The 17,499-nt window shown below is 47.1% G+C and overlaps 1 protein-coding gene across 1 annotated transcript; it reads left to right on the top strand.

Annotated features, from left to right (window-relative positions):
* Positions 1-2,368: 2,368 nt before the first annotated feature.
* LOC109761978 (pre-mRNA-splicing factor 38-like) lies at positions 2,369-3,007 on the top strand. Its single transcript, XM_020320786.1, has one exon. It carries the CDS (start codon positions 2,369-2,371, stop codon positions 3,005-3,007), a length of 639 nt encoding a protein of 212 aa, XP_020176375.1.
* Positions 3,008-17,499: the final 14,492 nt, after the last annotated feature.

The raw sequence follows: 17,499 nt of genomic DNA, 5'->3' as shown, positions 1-17,499 counted from the left end.
CCTCTTAAAATCTCGAGTTCAGTCATCTAATCTAGGAGGAATCAAAGTGGCTTCAACGGCTCCGCCGATAAACCACTTGTTGTTTGCAGATGACAGCCTATTGTTTTTTAAAGCAAATTCGAAAGGGGCGGAAGAAGTGTCTCTTTTATTGGAAACCTATGCTAGGGCTTCGGGCCAAAGAGTGAACCGGGACAAATCATCATGCTTTTTCAGTAAGGGATGTCCAGAATCAGTTCGAGAACAGGTTAAACAAATCTTGCAAGTTCCCAATGAACAACTTAGCGAGAAATACTTGGGGTTGCCAACGGATGTGAGCTCATCCAAGAACGGAGCTTTCAAGTACCTTATTGATCGGTTATGGAACAAAATAAGAGGTTGGATGGAGAAGACCCTCTCGGCTGCAGGAAAGGATGTGCTCATCAAGTCCGTAGCACAAGCCATCCTGGTCTTTTCAATGTCATGCTTCAAACTGCCAAGAGGGTTATGTGAGAAGTTAACCTCAGCTATAAGGGCCTTTTGGTGGGGAAGCAAACAAGGGAAGAGGAAACCCTACTGGATGTCATGGGACAGTATGACAATGCCGAGGTATATGGGCGGCCTTGGTTTCCGTGACTTTGAGCTCTTTAATTTGGCTCTATTGGCTCGGCAATCATGGAGGATCTTGGTCTCCCCAGAGTCCCTTAGCGCTCGTATTTTAAAAGCTGTGTATTTCCCAAATTACTCGATTCTTGAAGCCAATATTGGGAGTCATCCATCTCAGATTTGGAGATCTATTCTGGAAGGAAGGGATATCATGAACCAGGGTCTAATCAGGCGAATCGGTGATGGATCATCGACGGAAATATGGAACACTAACTGGATCCCTCGGTCTGAGTTAATGAGGCCTCTAGTTGCTAGAGTGCCTGACCCGCCGCAGATGGTTGCTGAACTTATTGATTCAGGTAATGCCCACTGGAACATGGAGTTAGTGAAACGGGTCTTTCTGCCTTTTGATGCACAAGCAATTTTTTAAATCCCGATTTGTCAAAGGAATGTGGAGGACTACTGGTCTTGGATGTTTGAGAAATCTGGCGTGTTCAGTGTACGGTCGTGTTATCGTATGATTGTTGAAACTAAGAGGAGGCATGAAGATTGGCTGGATTCACGCCCAGGTGCGTCAAACCGCTAGGAGGAGAAGTCGGATTGGAAATGGCTATGGAAAACTACGGTTCCTGCTAAAATCAGAGTTTTTTTGTGGCGACTTGCACGTCAATATATCCCAACGGAAAACGTCAGAATGCATCGGAACATGACCACAAGCAGCTCTTGTGCCATTTGTGGAACTCCGGACTCTTGGAAGCATAGTTTGCTTGAGTGTACTGCTGCACGGCGTGTTTGGTCATTGGTGGATCAGGACCTAATTGATGATCTGCGGAGTAACACTGAAAATGATGCAAAGAAATGGTTATTTACTATGATCGAACAACTTCCACATGACAAGTTTACCAAGGTAGCAGTTACCCTATGGGCCATATGGTGGGCGAGGCGGAAGCTGATCCATGAAGGGCTGAATCAAAGCCCTTTATCCACATACATGTTCATCACTCATTTCATATCAGAGTTGGAGGAGGAGAAGAATCCAATACCGAGCCGTATGAACATCCCAGTTACTGCAGCACCAAGGAAATGGATTCCGGCCACTGGTGATTCTGCTAAGATCAATGTTGACGCTGCTGTTTTTCGTGGAGTTGGTGCAGCTGTTGCGGTGTGCAGGAACAATAACGGACAATACCTGGGGTCCTCGGTGCTTGTTATTAGAGGGCTGGTTGATCCGCCTACTCTCGAAGCTATGGCATGCAGAGAAGGATTATCGCTAGCGGAAGATCTGGGGCTCCAGAACCTCATGATTGCGTCGGACTGTCAAGAGGTGGTGAAGCATATTAAAGATAATTCAGGCGGAAACTATGGTGCAGTCATAAAAGAGATTATTGCATGGCAATCTTCTTTTAATTCTTGCTGTTTTAAGTTTGAATCTAGAGCCTCGAATTTCGAGCCTCATAAACTAGCTAGGCATGCTGTAAAGTTAGATCATGGCCGCCATATTTGGTCGGGGCTACCACATGATACTTCTGTAATACTGGTAGCAATACCAACGATTGAATAAAGCCTAGTTTATTGCTAAAAAAATGCTAAAAAAACTTGTGTTCTAAAATTGTCTCAAAAAACTTCGTGGTCGTGCCGAGGTCGGTTCAAAAGCTCCCGCGGGGTTGGCCTGTCTATTATAAATAGTAGTCTACCAGGGTATCGCCTGCAAACCCCAATCCCAGTCCCAATCTTAAACCCACTCCCGCCGCCTCGGCCGCCGATGGCAGAGAACCGACCGGCGACGATGGCGAACAGCACGGCCCCGCGGTTCGTGGTCTCCTACAGCGCGAACCCACAGCCGCAACCCCTGGTGGTGAAGCTCAAGTGGTCCAACATCTACGAGAGCGAGAGCGAGACGGAGGAGCAGTTCTCCGGCCTCACGGCGGAGACGCCCGTCGACTGGGCCGTGGAGCTCCGCCGCCGCATCGCCGCGAACCTGCAGTGGCTGGTGGAGAAGACCGTGCGGTCCAGCATCTACCGGAGCAGCTACTGGAGGGAGCGGTGCTTCGGCCTCACTGTGGAGACCCTCGTCGGCAGGACCGTGGAGCTCGACCACGTCAGCGGCACCTACGGTCGCAGCAGGCCGACCCCCTTCCTGTGCCTCGCCCTCAAGATGCTCCAGATGCAGCCCGACAGGGAGACCGTCGTCGGGTTCATCAGCAACGAGGAGCACAGGTACCTTCGAGCTCTCGGGGCCTTCTACCTGCGCCTCACCGGCGCCGGCGCCGACGTTCGCCGGTACCTCGAGCCGCTCTCCAACGACCACCGCGAGATCAGGGAGAGGATCAGCGACGAAGAATTCATGCTCACGGATGTTGGCTATTTCATTGATGAGCTCCTGACTCAGGACTCCTGCTGCGACATTGTCCTCCCCCGCATTTAGAAGAGATCGGTGCTTGAAGTGAAGGCTGAAGCTTCTGGATGGTCCTTGGCTTAATGGTGCCCCCTTGAAACTTCAATTTCCTACTCTTTCTTGTACTACGTACTAGTATTTGTCACGGTCAAAACTGTTGGAAATATGAGCAATTTACCGAATGATTTTATTAACGGAAATACTAAATAAAGCATGACTAATATAGCAGAGATAAAGCAAGTCATGCAATCTGACAGAGAGAAGGTAAATAGCATCTGCATATATGAACTTGAGCTAAACACATCTAGAACAGACACTAGATGAAGTTGCATATATGAAGTAGAACCTAACATATGTAGGGCAGAGACTAGAGCAAAGAACTGTGGCAGGACTTCTAATAGAAAGAGGAAGAACACGTACGGGACAGCAGCAGCAGAAGCACTGGACTTGGGGTCGACATCCTCTCCAGCCATGTCGTTGATGAGGTTGTCGACGTCGCGGAAGAAGTCGTCGTCGGGGAAGTAGCCGTCGGAGTCCGTGATGAAGAAGTCAGTAGTCGCGCGGAGCGCTCCCCAAAAACCTTATCACCCTTCTCCCGTACAGGACTCAAAGAGGTGCGATTTTGGAGGCCTACTGTCCCAACTCGCGGTGCACGCCGCAAGCCGGGATGAGGAAGACAGCAGCAGCTCAGAGATTGGAACCGGTGGCGAGAGGAAGGAGAAGTTCTGGTGCGTCTCTCTGAGAGGAGCGACCTCCCTTTTATAGGCGCGAGAGAAGGAGGTGAGAGGGCAGCGACGGAAGGTGAAATGAAGAGACGAAGATGAAGCGAACAGCTAGCAGCCGAAGGGCTGCACCGTTCGCATTCAAACTCCACTATCGTAAAAACTTTTCAGCTTCTGTGTGACCTTTCGTATACCCGTTGTGCGTGGCAAAAATTTAGACATCGGCTCGGCTCATTCCCGCAACCCGCGGCATGGCACGTCGTGACGAGGTCTTGTTCTCATGCTCATACATGTGGGGAAAGAACCTCCCTTATAAAGAGGTCCAACTCCCTCTAAACTAGCAATGTGGGACTTTAGTTCCACCTCTTGCCTTGCACGAATGGGCTGCGTGGGCCTCTAGGATTTATTAGGAATTTCTGAAACTGCTATTGGGCTGGCCCATAATAGACAAAATTCCAGCAATCCCCCACCAGATCCCAAAGGCACACAAAATTTGCCTTTGGTTCCAAGACACTGTTTTATATACCGGTACTGCAGTGGAGACTGTTAAGTTGAACTTCCACCTAGAACTCTATGCTACACTAGTAAGCAACTTAAACAGTGGACTGGGCCTTGAACTGCAAGTTTTCTGCGAATCTAGCTTCACATAAAGCCTTGACCGATACATGGCTACCGTGGGTCTTCCCCGCGGGTGGAGCTTATGCGTCATACTCCGAGACCTTTCATGAGTTTATTAGAGAGAACCCTACTCTCATAGATTACGACGTTTAACAATCAGACTCATATAGGTGTGTTCTTCAAAAGATGTTCTGTGGGACAACATCTTTGCTTAAAAGAGCCACTTAGAACACATTAAGATATACATCAACCTGCCATGCAGATTAGAAGAGTATTGCATCTTCATGGAGTGGTATTGTTAATAGTAAGGATACTCTCCTCTCAGTTGACCAACAACTTGTCTTCCACATCTAATTCACGGGATCTCAGATCACAAAGAATAGGTTACCACTGTGAACAGCTCATATTGTGGGTCTCATACCCATCTTCCTTGATGCATTATCTATCACATTATGTGATAGACCCTTAGTAAAAGGATCTGCCAGATTTTTAGACGTTTGGATATAATCCAATGCAATAACTCCGGAGTTTCTCATTTTCCTGACAGACTTTAACTTTCTCTGAACGTGTCTTGATGACTTCATGTTATCCTTTGAGCTGCTCACTTTCGTGATCACAGTTTGATTGTCGCAGTTCATAAGGATACCCGATACAGGTTTCTCAACAACCGGCAAGTCATTCAAGAGCCGGCGAAGCCAATCTGCTTCGACCATAGCTGTATCTAGTGTTGTGATTTCTGCTTCCATTGTTGACCTCGTTAAGATGGTCTGCTTGCAAGACTTCCAAGAAATAGCGCAACCTCCATGAGTGAATACATATCCGCTCGTGGCCTTTATCTCATCAGCATCTGAGATCCAGTTTGAGTCACTATACCCTTCAAGCACCTTTGGGTGCCCAGTGTAGTGAATTCCATAATTTGCAGTGCCTTTCAAATAACGCAAAACTCTCTCTAGAGCTTTCCAATGCACATCTCCTAGTTTTGAGACAAACCGACTCAGTTTGCTAACAGCAAAAGAGATGTCAGGTCTTGTAGCACTGGCTAAGTACATAAGCGAGCCAATGATCTGAGAATACTTCAATTGATCTCTAGCAATTCTTCGATTCTTTCGAAGTAACACACTCACATCATATGGTGTTGGAGAGGGCTTGCGGTCACTATAGCCAAAGCGACTCAAGATCTTTTCCACATAGTGAGATTGAAGCAATGTAATCCCACCATCATAGTCTCTCAACAACTTGATGTTCAGAATGACATCAGCCACTCCTAAATCCTTCATCTCAAAACAACGAGATAGGAAATCCTTGACCTCCTTGATGACATTCAGATTTGTTCCGAAAATTAGTATGTCGTCAACATACAAGCAAAGGATAACTCCCTCGCCCCCACCATGGCGATAGTACACACATTTGTCAGCTTTGTTCACAACAAAGCCTGCAGCTGTTAAAGTTCTTTCAAACTTCTCATGCCACTGTTTGGGTGCTTGCTTGAGTCCATACAAAGACTTCAGCAACTTGCACACTTTCCCTTCCTGACCATCTATTACAAACCCATCTAGTTGTTCCATATAAATTTCCTCGTCCAACTCTCCATTTAGGAAAGCAGTCTTAACATCCATTTGATGAACGAGAAGATCATGTGAGGCAGCTAGTGAAAGTAGAACTCGAATAGTGGTCAGTCGAGCCACAGGTGAGTAAGTATCAAAGAAGTCTTCACCTTCCTTTTGGGTATAACCCTTAGCCACGAGCCGAGCCTTGTACTTTTCAATAGTACCATCAGGCCTAAGCTTCTTCTTGAATACCCATTTGCATCCTATAGGTTTGCACCCATAAGGACGATCAGTTATCTCCCAAGTTTCATTCGCCAAGATGGAATCCATCTCGCTACGAACCGCTTCCTTCCAGTAGTCAGCATCTTCAGATGCATAGGCCTCTGAAATAGAACTGGGAGTGTCATCTATGAGATACACAAGAAAATCATCACCAAAGGATTTTGCAGTCCTTTGTCTCTTGCTCCTAGTAGGAACTTCATTGTTCTCCTCCACAGGACTTTCAAAGTGTTCCATCGAAATTGTAGGTTTGGTAATTGTAACTGGTTCCTGATTCGATGAACTAGGCATCTCCTGATTAGATGAGGTAGCCATATCCTTCATGGGAAAGATATCTTCAAAGAAAGTCGCATCATTCGACTCCATGATCGTACCGACATGCATGTCAGGTACCTCAGATTTTACAACCAAGAATCTATAGCCAATGCTATGAAAAGCATATCCCAAGAAAACACAATCCATAGTCTTTGGTCCAAGCTTCCGCTTCTTTGGAATTGGAACATTGACTTTCGCCAAACAACCCCATGTTCGTAGATAAGAGAGTTTTAACCTTTTCTTCTCCCATTCCTCGAATGGAGTTATCTCTTTGTTCTTTGTGGGAACTCGGTTTAGGACATAACATGCCATCAATATCGCCTCCCCCCACCATGCCTTGGAGAGACCCGATGTGTCTAACATGGCGTTAACCAAATCAGTTAGAGTACGGTTCTTTCTTTCGGCCACCCCATTTGACTAAGGTGAATAGGGAGGCGTCCTCTCATGGATTATACCATGTTCCGCACAAAAAGCATCAAATTCATTGGAAAAATACTCTCCACCACGGTCGGACCTAAGCCTCTTGATTTTCCGATCAAGTTGGTTTTCCACTTCAGCTTTATAGATCTTGAAAAAGTTCAAAGCCTCATCCTTAGATTTCAGAAGATACACACGGCAGTATCTAGTGGAGTCGTCAATTAACGTCATGAAATATTTCTTTCCACCTTTTGTCAAAACACCATTCATTTCACATAGATCTGAATGTATGAGTTCTAGTGGTGCAAGATTTCTCGTTTCCGCAGTCACATGAGACTTACGAGGTTGCTTAGCTTGCACACACACTTGACACTTGGATCCCTTGACAGTGGTGAAACTAGGGATTAAGTTCAACTTCGCTAGTCGCGACATGCAACCAAAGTTAACATGACAAAGACGTGAATGCCACACATTTGATTCACTATTGTTGCAAATATGATTAACAACTTTATTGCAAACGTCTGATAAGGATAAACGAAACAGGCCTCCTGACTCATAGCCTTTACCAACGAAGGTTCCATACTTGGATATTACAAATTTATTCGACTCAAAGACAAGCTTGTAGCCATCTCTACACAGAAGAGATCCGCTAACAAGATTTTTATTGACGGAGGGGACATAATGCACGTTCTTCAGCCGCACGATCTTCCCCGAAGTAAACTTCAGATCGACCGTGCCAACACCACGAACAAAAGCACTTGAACCGTTGCCCATCAGCACGGTTGAAGTCCCTGCGGTCTGATAAGACGAAAACATGGAAATATCACCGCATACATGCACATTAGCACCCGTGTCAATCAACCAATCAGGAGAATGACATACTGGAAGAATAGTGGGAAATATACCATACCCAACATCCTTCATGTCAGTGTCTCCAATGACAACATTAGCGGTCTTTCCGCCTTTCCCAGGATGACGCTTGTCATAGCGATTAGGGAAACTAGGAGCCCAATGATCAGGATCCCCACACACATGACAGACACCTTTCTTCTTGTCATTCTTCTTCTTGAAGTTCTTGTGCTGGACAGCCTTGTTCTTCCCATCAAACTTTGCTTTACCATCAAACTTGCCCTTGTTCTTCAACTTGTGGGGTTGGAAGTTCTGCTTTTGTACCACAATGGCACTAGATCCTCCCTCAATACCTCGAGCACGTGTGTCCTTTGCTCTCGCCTTTTCTTCCACATCAAGAGTGCCAATGAGATCCGGGACGGAAAACTCTTGTCTCTTATGCTTCAGTAAGGTAGCAAAGTTCCTCCACGAAGGAGGAAGCTTAGTGATGATACCTCCGGCAACAAACTTGTCCGGTAGCATACAACTGAAGTGCTCAAGTTCTCTAGCATATGACTGTATCTCATGAGCTTGCTCAACCACGGAGCGCTCTTCAGTCATCCTGTAATCATAGAACTGCTCCATGATGTACAGCTCAGTGCCAGCATCTGAGACCCCAAACTTGGCCTCAAGTGCATCCCACATATCTTTTCCATTATCAATTGACGCATAAGCATCAACTATGTTCTCACCAAGAACACTCAAGAGAGCAGCCTTAAACAGAGTATCCATTTTCTGAAAAGCTTGTGCCTGTTGAGCATCAAGCTCTCCTTCAGGTTTGCCAAGAGTGGCGTCATAGCAACTCATGGTTTGAAACCATAAGACTGCTCTCACGCACCACCTCTTATAGTGGATACCCTCAAACATAGGAGGTCTCATGGAAGCAGCAAAACCACTTGGGGTGAATTGCCTATAATAAGGTTTTTGGATTGTTGGAAATATGAGCAATTTACCGAATGATTTTATTAACGGAAATGCTGAATAAAGCATGACTAATATAGCAGAGATAAAGCAAGTCATGCAATCTGACAGAGAGAAGGTAAATAGCATCTGCATATATGAACTTGAGCTAAACACATCTAGAACAGACACTAGATGAAGTTGCATATATGAAGTAGAACCTAACATATGTAGGGCAGAGGCTAGAGCAAAGAACTGTGGCAGGACTTCTAATAGAAAGAGGAAGAACATGTACGGGACAGCAGCAGAAGCACTGGACTTGGGGTCGACATCCTCTCCAGCCATGTCGTTGATTTGGTTGTCGACGTCGCGGAAGAAGTCGTCGTCGGGGAAGTAGCCGTCGGAGTCCGTGATGAAGAAGTCAGTAGTCGCGCGGAGCGCTCCCCAAAAACCTTATCACCCTTCTCCCGTACAGGACTCAAAGAGGTGCGATTTCGGAGGCCTACTGTCCCGACTCGCGGTGCACGCCGCAAGCCGGGATGAGGAAGACAGCAGCAGCTCAGAGATTGGAACCGGTGGCGAGAGGAAGGAGAAGGTCTGGTGCGTCTCTCTGAGAGGAGCGACCTCCCTTTTATAGGCGCGAGAGAAGGAGGTGAGAGGGCAGCGACGAAAGGTGAAATGAAGAGACGAAGATGAAGCGAACAGCTAGCAGCCGAAGGGCTGCACCGTTCGCATTCAAACTCCACTATCGTAAAAACTTTTCAGCTTCTGTGTGACCTTTCGTATACCCGTCGTGCGTGGCAAAAATTTAGACATCGGCTCGGCTCATTCCCGCAACCCGCGGCGCGGCGCGTCGTGCCGAGGCGTGGCGAGGCGGGCGGCGGAGGAGGAGCGCACGTGGATGTCCCTCTTGTTCTCATGCTCATACATGTGGGGAAAGAACCTCCCTTATAAAGAGGTCCAACTCCCTCTAAACTAGCAATGTGGGACTAAACTTTAGTTCCACCTCTTGCCTTGCATGAATGAGCTGCGTGGGCCTCTAGGATTTATTAGGAATTTCTAAAACTGCTATTGGGTTGGCCCATAATAGACAAAATTCTAGCAAAAACTGCATTGTTAAAGAAGTTGATGCTTATTGTAACGTTTCTTTTCAGACAAGACTTCGTTCTGACCTTGACGAGTGTGATGATCTGGTTCACGATGTTAGAAACTTACCTCATAGGCATACTCCCTCCAGTCCTTTTTAGTTCGCATATAAGTTTTGTCCGAAGTCAAATTATCTCTACTTTGACCAAGCTTATAGGAAAAAATACCAATATTCACAGTCAAATCAATATTGTTAGATTCATTATGAAATGTAGTTTCATAGTATATATATTTGGTATTGTAGATGTGTGTATTCTTTAACATAAATTTGGTCAAACTTTATAAAGTTTGACTTGACAGAAATCTAATGTGCAGAGTAAAAAGGACCGGAGGGAGGTTAGAGAGAGGCCTGGCCCCTTTTAAAAGCCATTCCTTATTAATAAGGATTTGTTACGCGTGATATGCCGACGACTTACTACTGGGAATCATGGGTGCCGTATTTCTTCTCATAAAAATACAAAAACGTATCACCCACTTCCTAGCTAGTTCCTACAATCCGGCCTGAACCTTTGGGTAGTGATGTACTACTTGGATGGTGTAAGAGCATATCCAACAACAACTCTATTATTGCAGGGCATAACCGTTTTATTGGACTTTTGAACAAAAGAAATGTCTTTGTTACAATTGGTTGCAAATAGTTTTTTGGGTAGACAAAAAAGCGGCAGCGCCGTGTGCGTATGCGGCACGTGGGCTGCTGCCACAAACCCAAACAAACCAAAAGCCAGTTGCGTGCATGCCCCACCGTCACATGCGAAATTTTGCCGCAGCCTCCCGACGCCGCAAACCCTCCCACGGCGCCGGTGCCCCACCGAATCTGGCCGGATCCGGCCATCGCCATCGTTGACGTACCACACCGCCGCTCGGATCCGTCGTTCCCTTCCTCCAATCGGCCGCACCGTGATACGTCTCCAACATATCTATAATTTTTTATTGTTCCATGCTATTATATTATATGTTTTGGATGTTTAATGGGCTTTAATATGCTCTTTTATATTATTTTTGGGACTAACCTATTAACCAAAGGCCCAGTGCCAGTTTCTGTTTTTTGCATATTTCAGTGTTTTGCAGAAAAGGAATAGCAAACGGAACGAAACCTTCGTGAGGATCTTTCTTGGAACAAACGCAATCCAGAAGACTTGGAGTTGAAGTATGGAACACCGCGAGGTGGTCACGAGGCAGGAGGGCGCGCCCCCACCCTCATGGGCCCCACGGAGCTCCACCGACCTATTTCTTCCGCCTATATATACTCTTATACCCTAAAAAACATCAGGGGGAGCCACGAAACCAATTTTCCACCGCCGCAACCTTCTGTACCCGTGAGATCCCATCTTGGGGCCTTTTCCGGCGCTCCGCCGGAGGGGGAATCGATCACGGAGGACTTGAAAGAACATGCGGTGCCCCCATGTTTGGTTTTGGTAATTGATGACAATCTCTATGGACTAATGGTTGCCTTGAGTTATATTTGAAGGATTTGTCCATAGGCATTTCTTGAAGTTCATGTGTTGGTTTCAAGGAGTTTATGTGGTGACCAAGGTGTTATTAAGGAATTATCCAAAGATTGGTCATGTGAGAGTTGAGCTTATTGCAAGCATGTCTTGGAGAAGAAGATTGTGTGATCATTCATGTATATCTTCAAGACATCATCCAAATGAAGAGAGTTGAAAAGATTCATGGTTGATCAAGACTAAGTCAAGAGTGAATCAAATTGATCAACTCACAAAGCGTAGAAGATGTACCGAGAGGGATCAAGCGATCCCATGGTGTGGTAAGCATTGTCAATTACGCTTTGTGTACTAACCCATGTTCTTCGTGAGAGTTCTTTGTGGGGTTAGGTTGCGGTGTGCAAGTTCAAGTGAAGCATCATGAAGAGATCAAATGCTTGAAGCTTGCCGTCCATTGTGGTGACAATGGACTTGTGAAGATGTTGTGGTGTGCAAGTTCAAGTGAAGCATCATGAAGAGATCAAATGCTTGAAGCTTGCCGTCCATTGTGGTGACAATGGACTTGTGAAGATGTGCGGAAGAGTGGCTCACCCATAGTGGAGTATGGGGGAGCAATCAACTAGTCTTCATCGAGCCAACGCAACCAAGAAAGGTGGTCCAACTTGAGGGAGTCAAGATCGTCATCATCTAGCTCAAGTGGACCATGTGCAAGGCAAAGGTTTTCCCTTGATAGGTTTTCTATTTTACCGGTCTCATGATGGTTGTTGGGAGACCGGGTTATAGGATCGATTGCCGTACTATCAAGGGGGGCTCTCGATGAGTAGCTTGATCGTATCATTCGTAGAGAGCTCAAACCATTGCATCCTTGCATCATCTTTCTTGGTTCTTGTTTGGTTCTTCTCTGTGTGAGTTTTGGAGCTTATGGTCATCTTGATGACAAGCTCGAGTTCATCGAAAACGGAGTTCACTCACATCTTCTATGATGTTTTCGATGTTGGAGGTTATGCCGGTTCTTCTCGGTTGGAGGTTTCACTCCTCTATTTGTTGGCATACCTCCCCTGCCTCTTCTTACTATAACCTTGATGCTACTTGTCTTCCTCAATCCAACAAGCTTGAGTTTGCTCAATTCGGAGCTCATATGCAGAAGTTATGGCAGTTTTGGTTTCCTAGCGGTAGTACCGCGGGCCGGAGCGGTAGTACCACTTGAGTGCTACAAGCGGTAGTACTACTCTAGAGCGGTAGTACCGCTCCAGAGCGGTAGTACCACTGGTAGCCCCCAGCCGTAGTACCGCTGCGGTCTCGTGCTAGTACCGCCTCGATTCGAGGGGTCTTTTTCGTGTCGGGTTTTACGGTACTAGCCGCGGCAGTGGGGGCCGTAGTACCGCTCGTTTGCGGTAGTACCGCCCTGCCACCGCGGTAGTACCGCTCTGGGCCCAGCGGCAGTACCGCGAGGGGGAGCGGTAGTACCGCTTATAGGGCCAAGCGGTAGTACCGCTGGCCGAGCGGTAGTACCGCTCTCTGTGGGGCTGAAGTGGGGGTAACGGCTGGATTTCTTCCCCCACTATATAAGGGGGTCTTCTTCCCCAATGAACCTAATCCTTTGAGCTCGTGTTCTTCCCCCATTGTTGACCTTCTTCGAGCTTGCTAACTCTCAATCCCTCCATGGATTCTTGCTAGTTTTTTAGGGAAAAGAGAGAGGAGATCTAGATCCACATTTCTACCAATCACTTTCTCCTCTATGTGAGGGGAACCCCTTGGATCTAGATCTTGGAGTTCTTGGTGTTCTCCTTCTTGTTCTTCCTCTCATTTTCCTCCCTAGCATTAGTTGCTTCGGTGGGATTTGAGAGAGAAGGACTTGGGCACTCCGTGTGCCCTTGCCATTGCATTTGGTGCATCGGTTTGAGTTCTCCACGGTGATACGTGGAAGTTACAAGTTGAGAAGCTTATTACTCTTGGGTGCTTGGTGCCCTTGAGCTTGTTCCTCTTGGGTGCTTGGGCGCCCTAGACGGTTGGTGGTGTCCGGAGCTCAATCATTGTGGTGTAAAGCTCCGGGCAAGCGTCGGGGTCTCCAATTAGGTTGTGGAGATCGCCCCGAGCAATTTGACGGGTTCCGGTGACCGCCCCCAAGGGTTGCCAAAGTGTACGGGTTCGGTGACCGCCCCCAAGGGTTGCCATTTGTACGGGTTCGGTGACCGCCCTCAAGGGTCCCTTAGTGGAATCACGGCATCTTGCATTGTGCGAGGGCGTGAGGAGATTACGGTGGCCCTAGTGGCTTCTTGGGGAGCATTGTGCCTCCACACCGCTCCAAACGGAGATTAGCATCCGCAAGGGTGTGAACTTCGGGATACATCGGCGTCTCCGCGTGTCTCGGTTATCTCTTACCCGAACCCTTTACTTATGCACTTTACTTTGTGATAGCCATATTGTTTCTTGTCATATATCTTGCTATCACTTAGTTGTTTATCTTGCTTAGCATAAGTTGTTGGTGCACATAGGTGAGCCTAGTTGTTGTAGGTTTTGTGCTTGTCAAATTAACCGCTAGGTTTATTCCGCATTTGTTCAAGCCTAAACCATAATTATTTTAAAGCGCCTATTCACCCCCCCTCTAGGCGACATCCACGATCTTTCAGGGCTTCTACATCAGCACCATAGCCTCTCTGATGATGTGTGAGTAGTTTACCACAGACCTTCGGGTCCATAGTTATTGGCTAGATGGCTTCTTCTCTCTCTTTGATTCTCAATACAAAGTTCTCCTCGATGTTCTTGGAGATCTATTCGATGTAGTATCTTTTTGCGGTGTGTTTGCCGAGATCCGATGAATTGTGGATTTATGATCAAGTTTATCTATGAATAATATTTGGTTCTTCTCTGAATTCTTATATGCATGATTTGATATCTTTGCAAGTCTCTTCGAATTATCGGTTTAGTTTGGCCTACTAGATTGATCTTTCTTGCAATGGGAGAAGTGCTTAGCTTTTGGGTTCAATGTTGCGGTGTCCTTTCCCAGTGACAGCAGGGGCAGCAAAGCATGTATTGTATTGTTGCCATCGAGGATAAAAAGATGGGGTTTATATCATATTGCTTGAGTTTATCCCTCTACATCATGTCATCTTGCTTAATGTGTTACTCTGTTCTTATGAACTTAATACTCTAGATGCATGCTGGATAGCGGTCGATGTGTGGAGTAATAGTAGTAGATGCAGAATTGTTTCGGTCTACTTGACACGGACGTGATGCCTATGTTCATGATCATTGTCTAGATATTCTCATAACTATGCGCTTTTCTATCAATTGCTCGGCAGTAATTTGTTCACCCACCGTAATACATGCTATCTTGAGAGAAGCCACTAGTGAAACCTATGGCCCCCGTGTCTCTTTCCTATTATATTACATCTCTTTTATATACATCGCATCTCGTTTACTATTTTGCAATCTTTACTTTCCAATCTATACAACAAAAATACCAAAAATATTTACTTTACCATCTTTATTAGATCTCACTTTTGCGAGTGACCGTGAAGGGATTGACAACCCCTTTATCGCGTTGGTTGCAAGGTTCTTGATTGTTTGTGCAGGTAATAGGCAATTTGCGTGTAGTCTCCTACTGGATTGATACCTTGGTTCTCAAAAGTTGAGGGAAATACTTACGCTACTTTGCTGCATCACCCTTTCCTCTTCAAGGGAAAACCAACGCATGCTCAAGAGGTAGCACACCGCTACCGTCTTGCCAACGCATCTTCCTACTTCATCGTCGCTGGGCCACACCGCTACTGTTGTCGCGCCGCACCACCAAATTCGGCCGCCACCACCGACGATGCTGCTGAAACTCGTGAAGGCCTAGTCTGACTACCGCGGCATTCAGGCGCGGCCATCTAGCCGCTTCAGTGTCGAGTTTCAATGTGACAGTCGGTTGTATTGGCTCTACACGTTTGAGACGGCGGAGGTGGTCGCGTGTGTCTATGGCATTGCCTTGTGGAGGCTCGGCCGACCGCGACCCAAGCTCAACTTCCTGGAGATTAAGACGCAGGCGGATGCGGAGTTCATCGGGCCGCCGGTGACCATTGAGTCTCGCCCGGCGAAGAGGCAGACCCGCATCGTCCTCGAGCAGCTTGGGCTTGTCATAGTTTTGGATAAGAGTATCTCTAACAAATCCCTTAGAACCTAGCTCCTTATCTGACCCCTTAGGAAGGGACACCCTTCACGGGAGGGAGAGAAGAGGATTTGACTCCCTATTCATGGTGACAACCTGGTCACGTTGGAAGCAGCGGAATGCCAGGGTGTTAGGTAGGACCGCTCAGCAGCTGTCCCCCACGCAACTGAAGGGGCACATCATCGCAGAAACTAAGGACTCGAGGAAGGCTGGTGCTGGAGGCTTAGATCAGTTAGCGAGAGAGTAGCCTTAGTTTAGCTGTAGGTGTTGGTGTCGGTATTCGATCGAGACCTGTTCGCAGTGCGCGCGATCTTCTTGTAAATTGTCTTTCTTTCTTCTATAAAAATATGGTACACCCTTAGCGTACTCTCGAAAAAAAAACTATATTTGATTTCCCGTTCCTCTTGTCCCCACGCCGCCTCCGAGTGGCTCGGGCAGAGCCTTCCAACTGGCTCCACCCCTCTCTCCTCCGCCTCCTCTCCCCGCCGCCAAATGACGGGGTTGGACTAAGCCCGTGCAACGGACGACCGCGGTGGGGCTCTCCTGAGCCATTGCAACATGGGAAGCTCTCTGGATCTCAGGCAATGGCCTACCTTTTGGTGGTTGGCAACTGTTGTGGCCACGCGGCAGTGCGGTTGCTGGGCCTGGTGGCGCTCCGGTCTCAATGCTCCCCGGCTAGGTCTCCAGCTCTACTCGGCTGGACAGCGCGGATGCTTTGTTTGTGCCAGTGGGGAGGTTGGTGGTTGCCGGATCTGGCCAAGCATGGCCGGATTCGGGCGGCCTTCGGGGTATCTGTTGTGGCCTTGTCCGCCTGCTTCGCGAGGTGCGGTGGCTGTGATGCGGCGACGGTGACCGAATGTCCCTGGGCCTGGTTGAAGGAAATATGCCCTAGAGGCAATAATAAAGTTATTATTTATTTCCTTATATCATGATAAATGTTTATTATTCATGCTAGAATTGAATTAACCGGAAACTTAGTACATGTGTGAATACATAGACAAACAGAATGTCACTAGTATGCCTCTACTTACTAGCTCGTTGATCAAAGATGGTTAAGTTTCCTAGCCATTGACATGAGTTGTCATTTGATGAACGGGATCACATCATTAGAGAATGATGTGATTGACATGACCCATCCTTTAGCTTAGCACTATGATCGTTTAGTTTGTTGCTATTGCTTTCTTCATAACTTACACATGTTCCTATGACTATGAGATTATGCAACTCCCGAATACCAGAGGAACACTTTGTGTGCTACCAAACGTCACAACGTAACTGGGTTATCATAAAGGTGCTCTACAGGTGTCTCCGATGGTACTTGTTGAGTTGGCATAGATCAAGATTAGGATTTGTCACTTCGATTGTCAGAGAGGTATCTCTGGGCCCTCTCGGTAATGCACATCACTATAAGCCTTGCAAGCAATGAAACTAATGAGTTAGTTGCGGGATGATTCATTACGGAACGAGTAAAGAGACTTGCCGGTAACGAGGTTGAACTAGGTATTGAGATACCGACGATCGAATCTCGAGCAAGTAACATACCGATGACAAAGGGAACAACGTATGTTGTTATGCGTTTGACCGATAAAGATCTTCGTAGAATATGTGGGAGCCAATATGAGCATCCAGGTTCCGCTATTGATTATTGACCGGAGACGTGTCTCGGTCATGTCTACATAGTTCTCAAACCCGTAGGGTCCGCACGCTTAACGTTCGGTGACGATCGGTATTATGAGTTTATGTGCTTTGATGTATTGAAGGTAGTTCGGAGTCCCGGATATGATCACGAACATGACTAGGAGTCTCGAAATGGTCGAGACATAAAGATCGATATATTGGACGGCTATATTCGGACACCGGAAGTGTTCTGGGTGATTTCGGAGAAAACCAGAGTGCCGGGAGGTTACCGGAACCCCCCGGGAGGTATACATGCCTTATTGGGCCATAGTGGGAGAGAGGAGAATGGAGCAAAGGAGGGGGCGCGCCCCCCCAAGCCCAATCTGAATTGGGAGGGGGGCGCCCCCCCCCTTCCTTCCTCCTTCCTCCCCCTTCCTTCCACTCCTAGTCCAACTAGGGAAGGGGGGAATCCTACTCCCGG

The sequence above is a fragment of the Aegilops tauschii genome, chromosome 1, assembly GCF_002575655.3.
Source record: "Aegilops tauschii subsp. strangulata cultivar AL8/78 chromosome 1, Aet v6.0, whole genome shotgun sequence".
Lineage (NCBI taxonomy): Eukaryota > Viridiplantae > Streptophyta > Magnoliopsida > Poales > Poaceae > Aegilops > Aegilops tauschii.
Note: the sequence above shows the minus strand (reverse complement) of the source record. Positions and strands in the feature narration are given on the sequence as shown.

Bases quoted from the DNA above. Each gene is read 5' to 3' on its own strand.
- LOC109761978 (XM_020320786.1), top strand. From the start codon at position 2,369: ATGGCGAACAGCACGGCCCCGCGGTTCGTGGTCTCCTACAGCGCGAAC.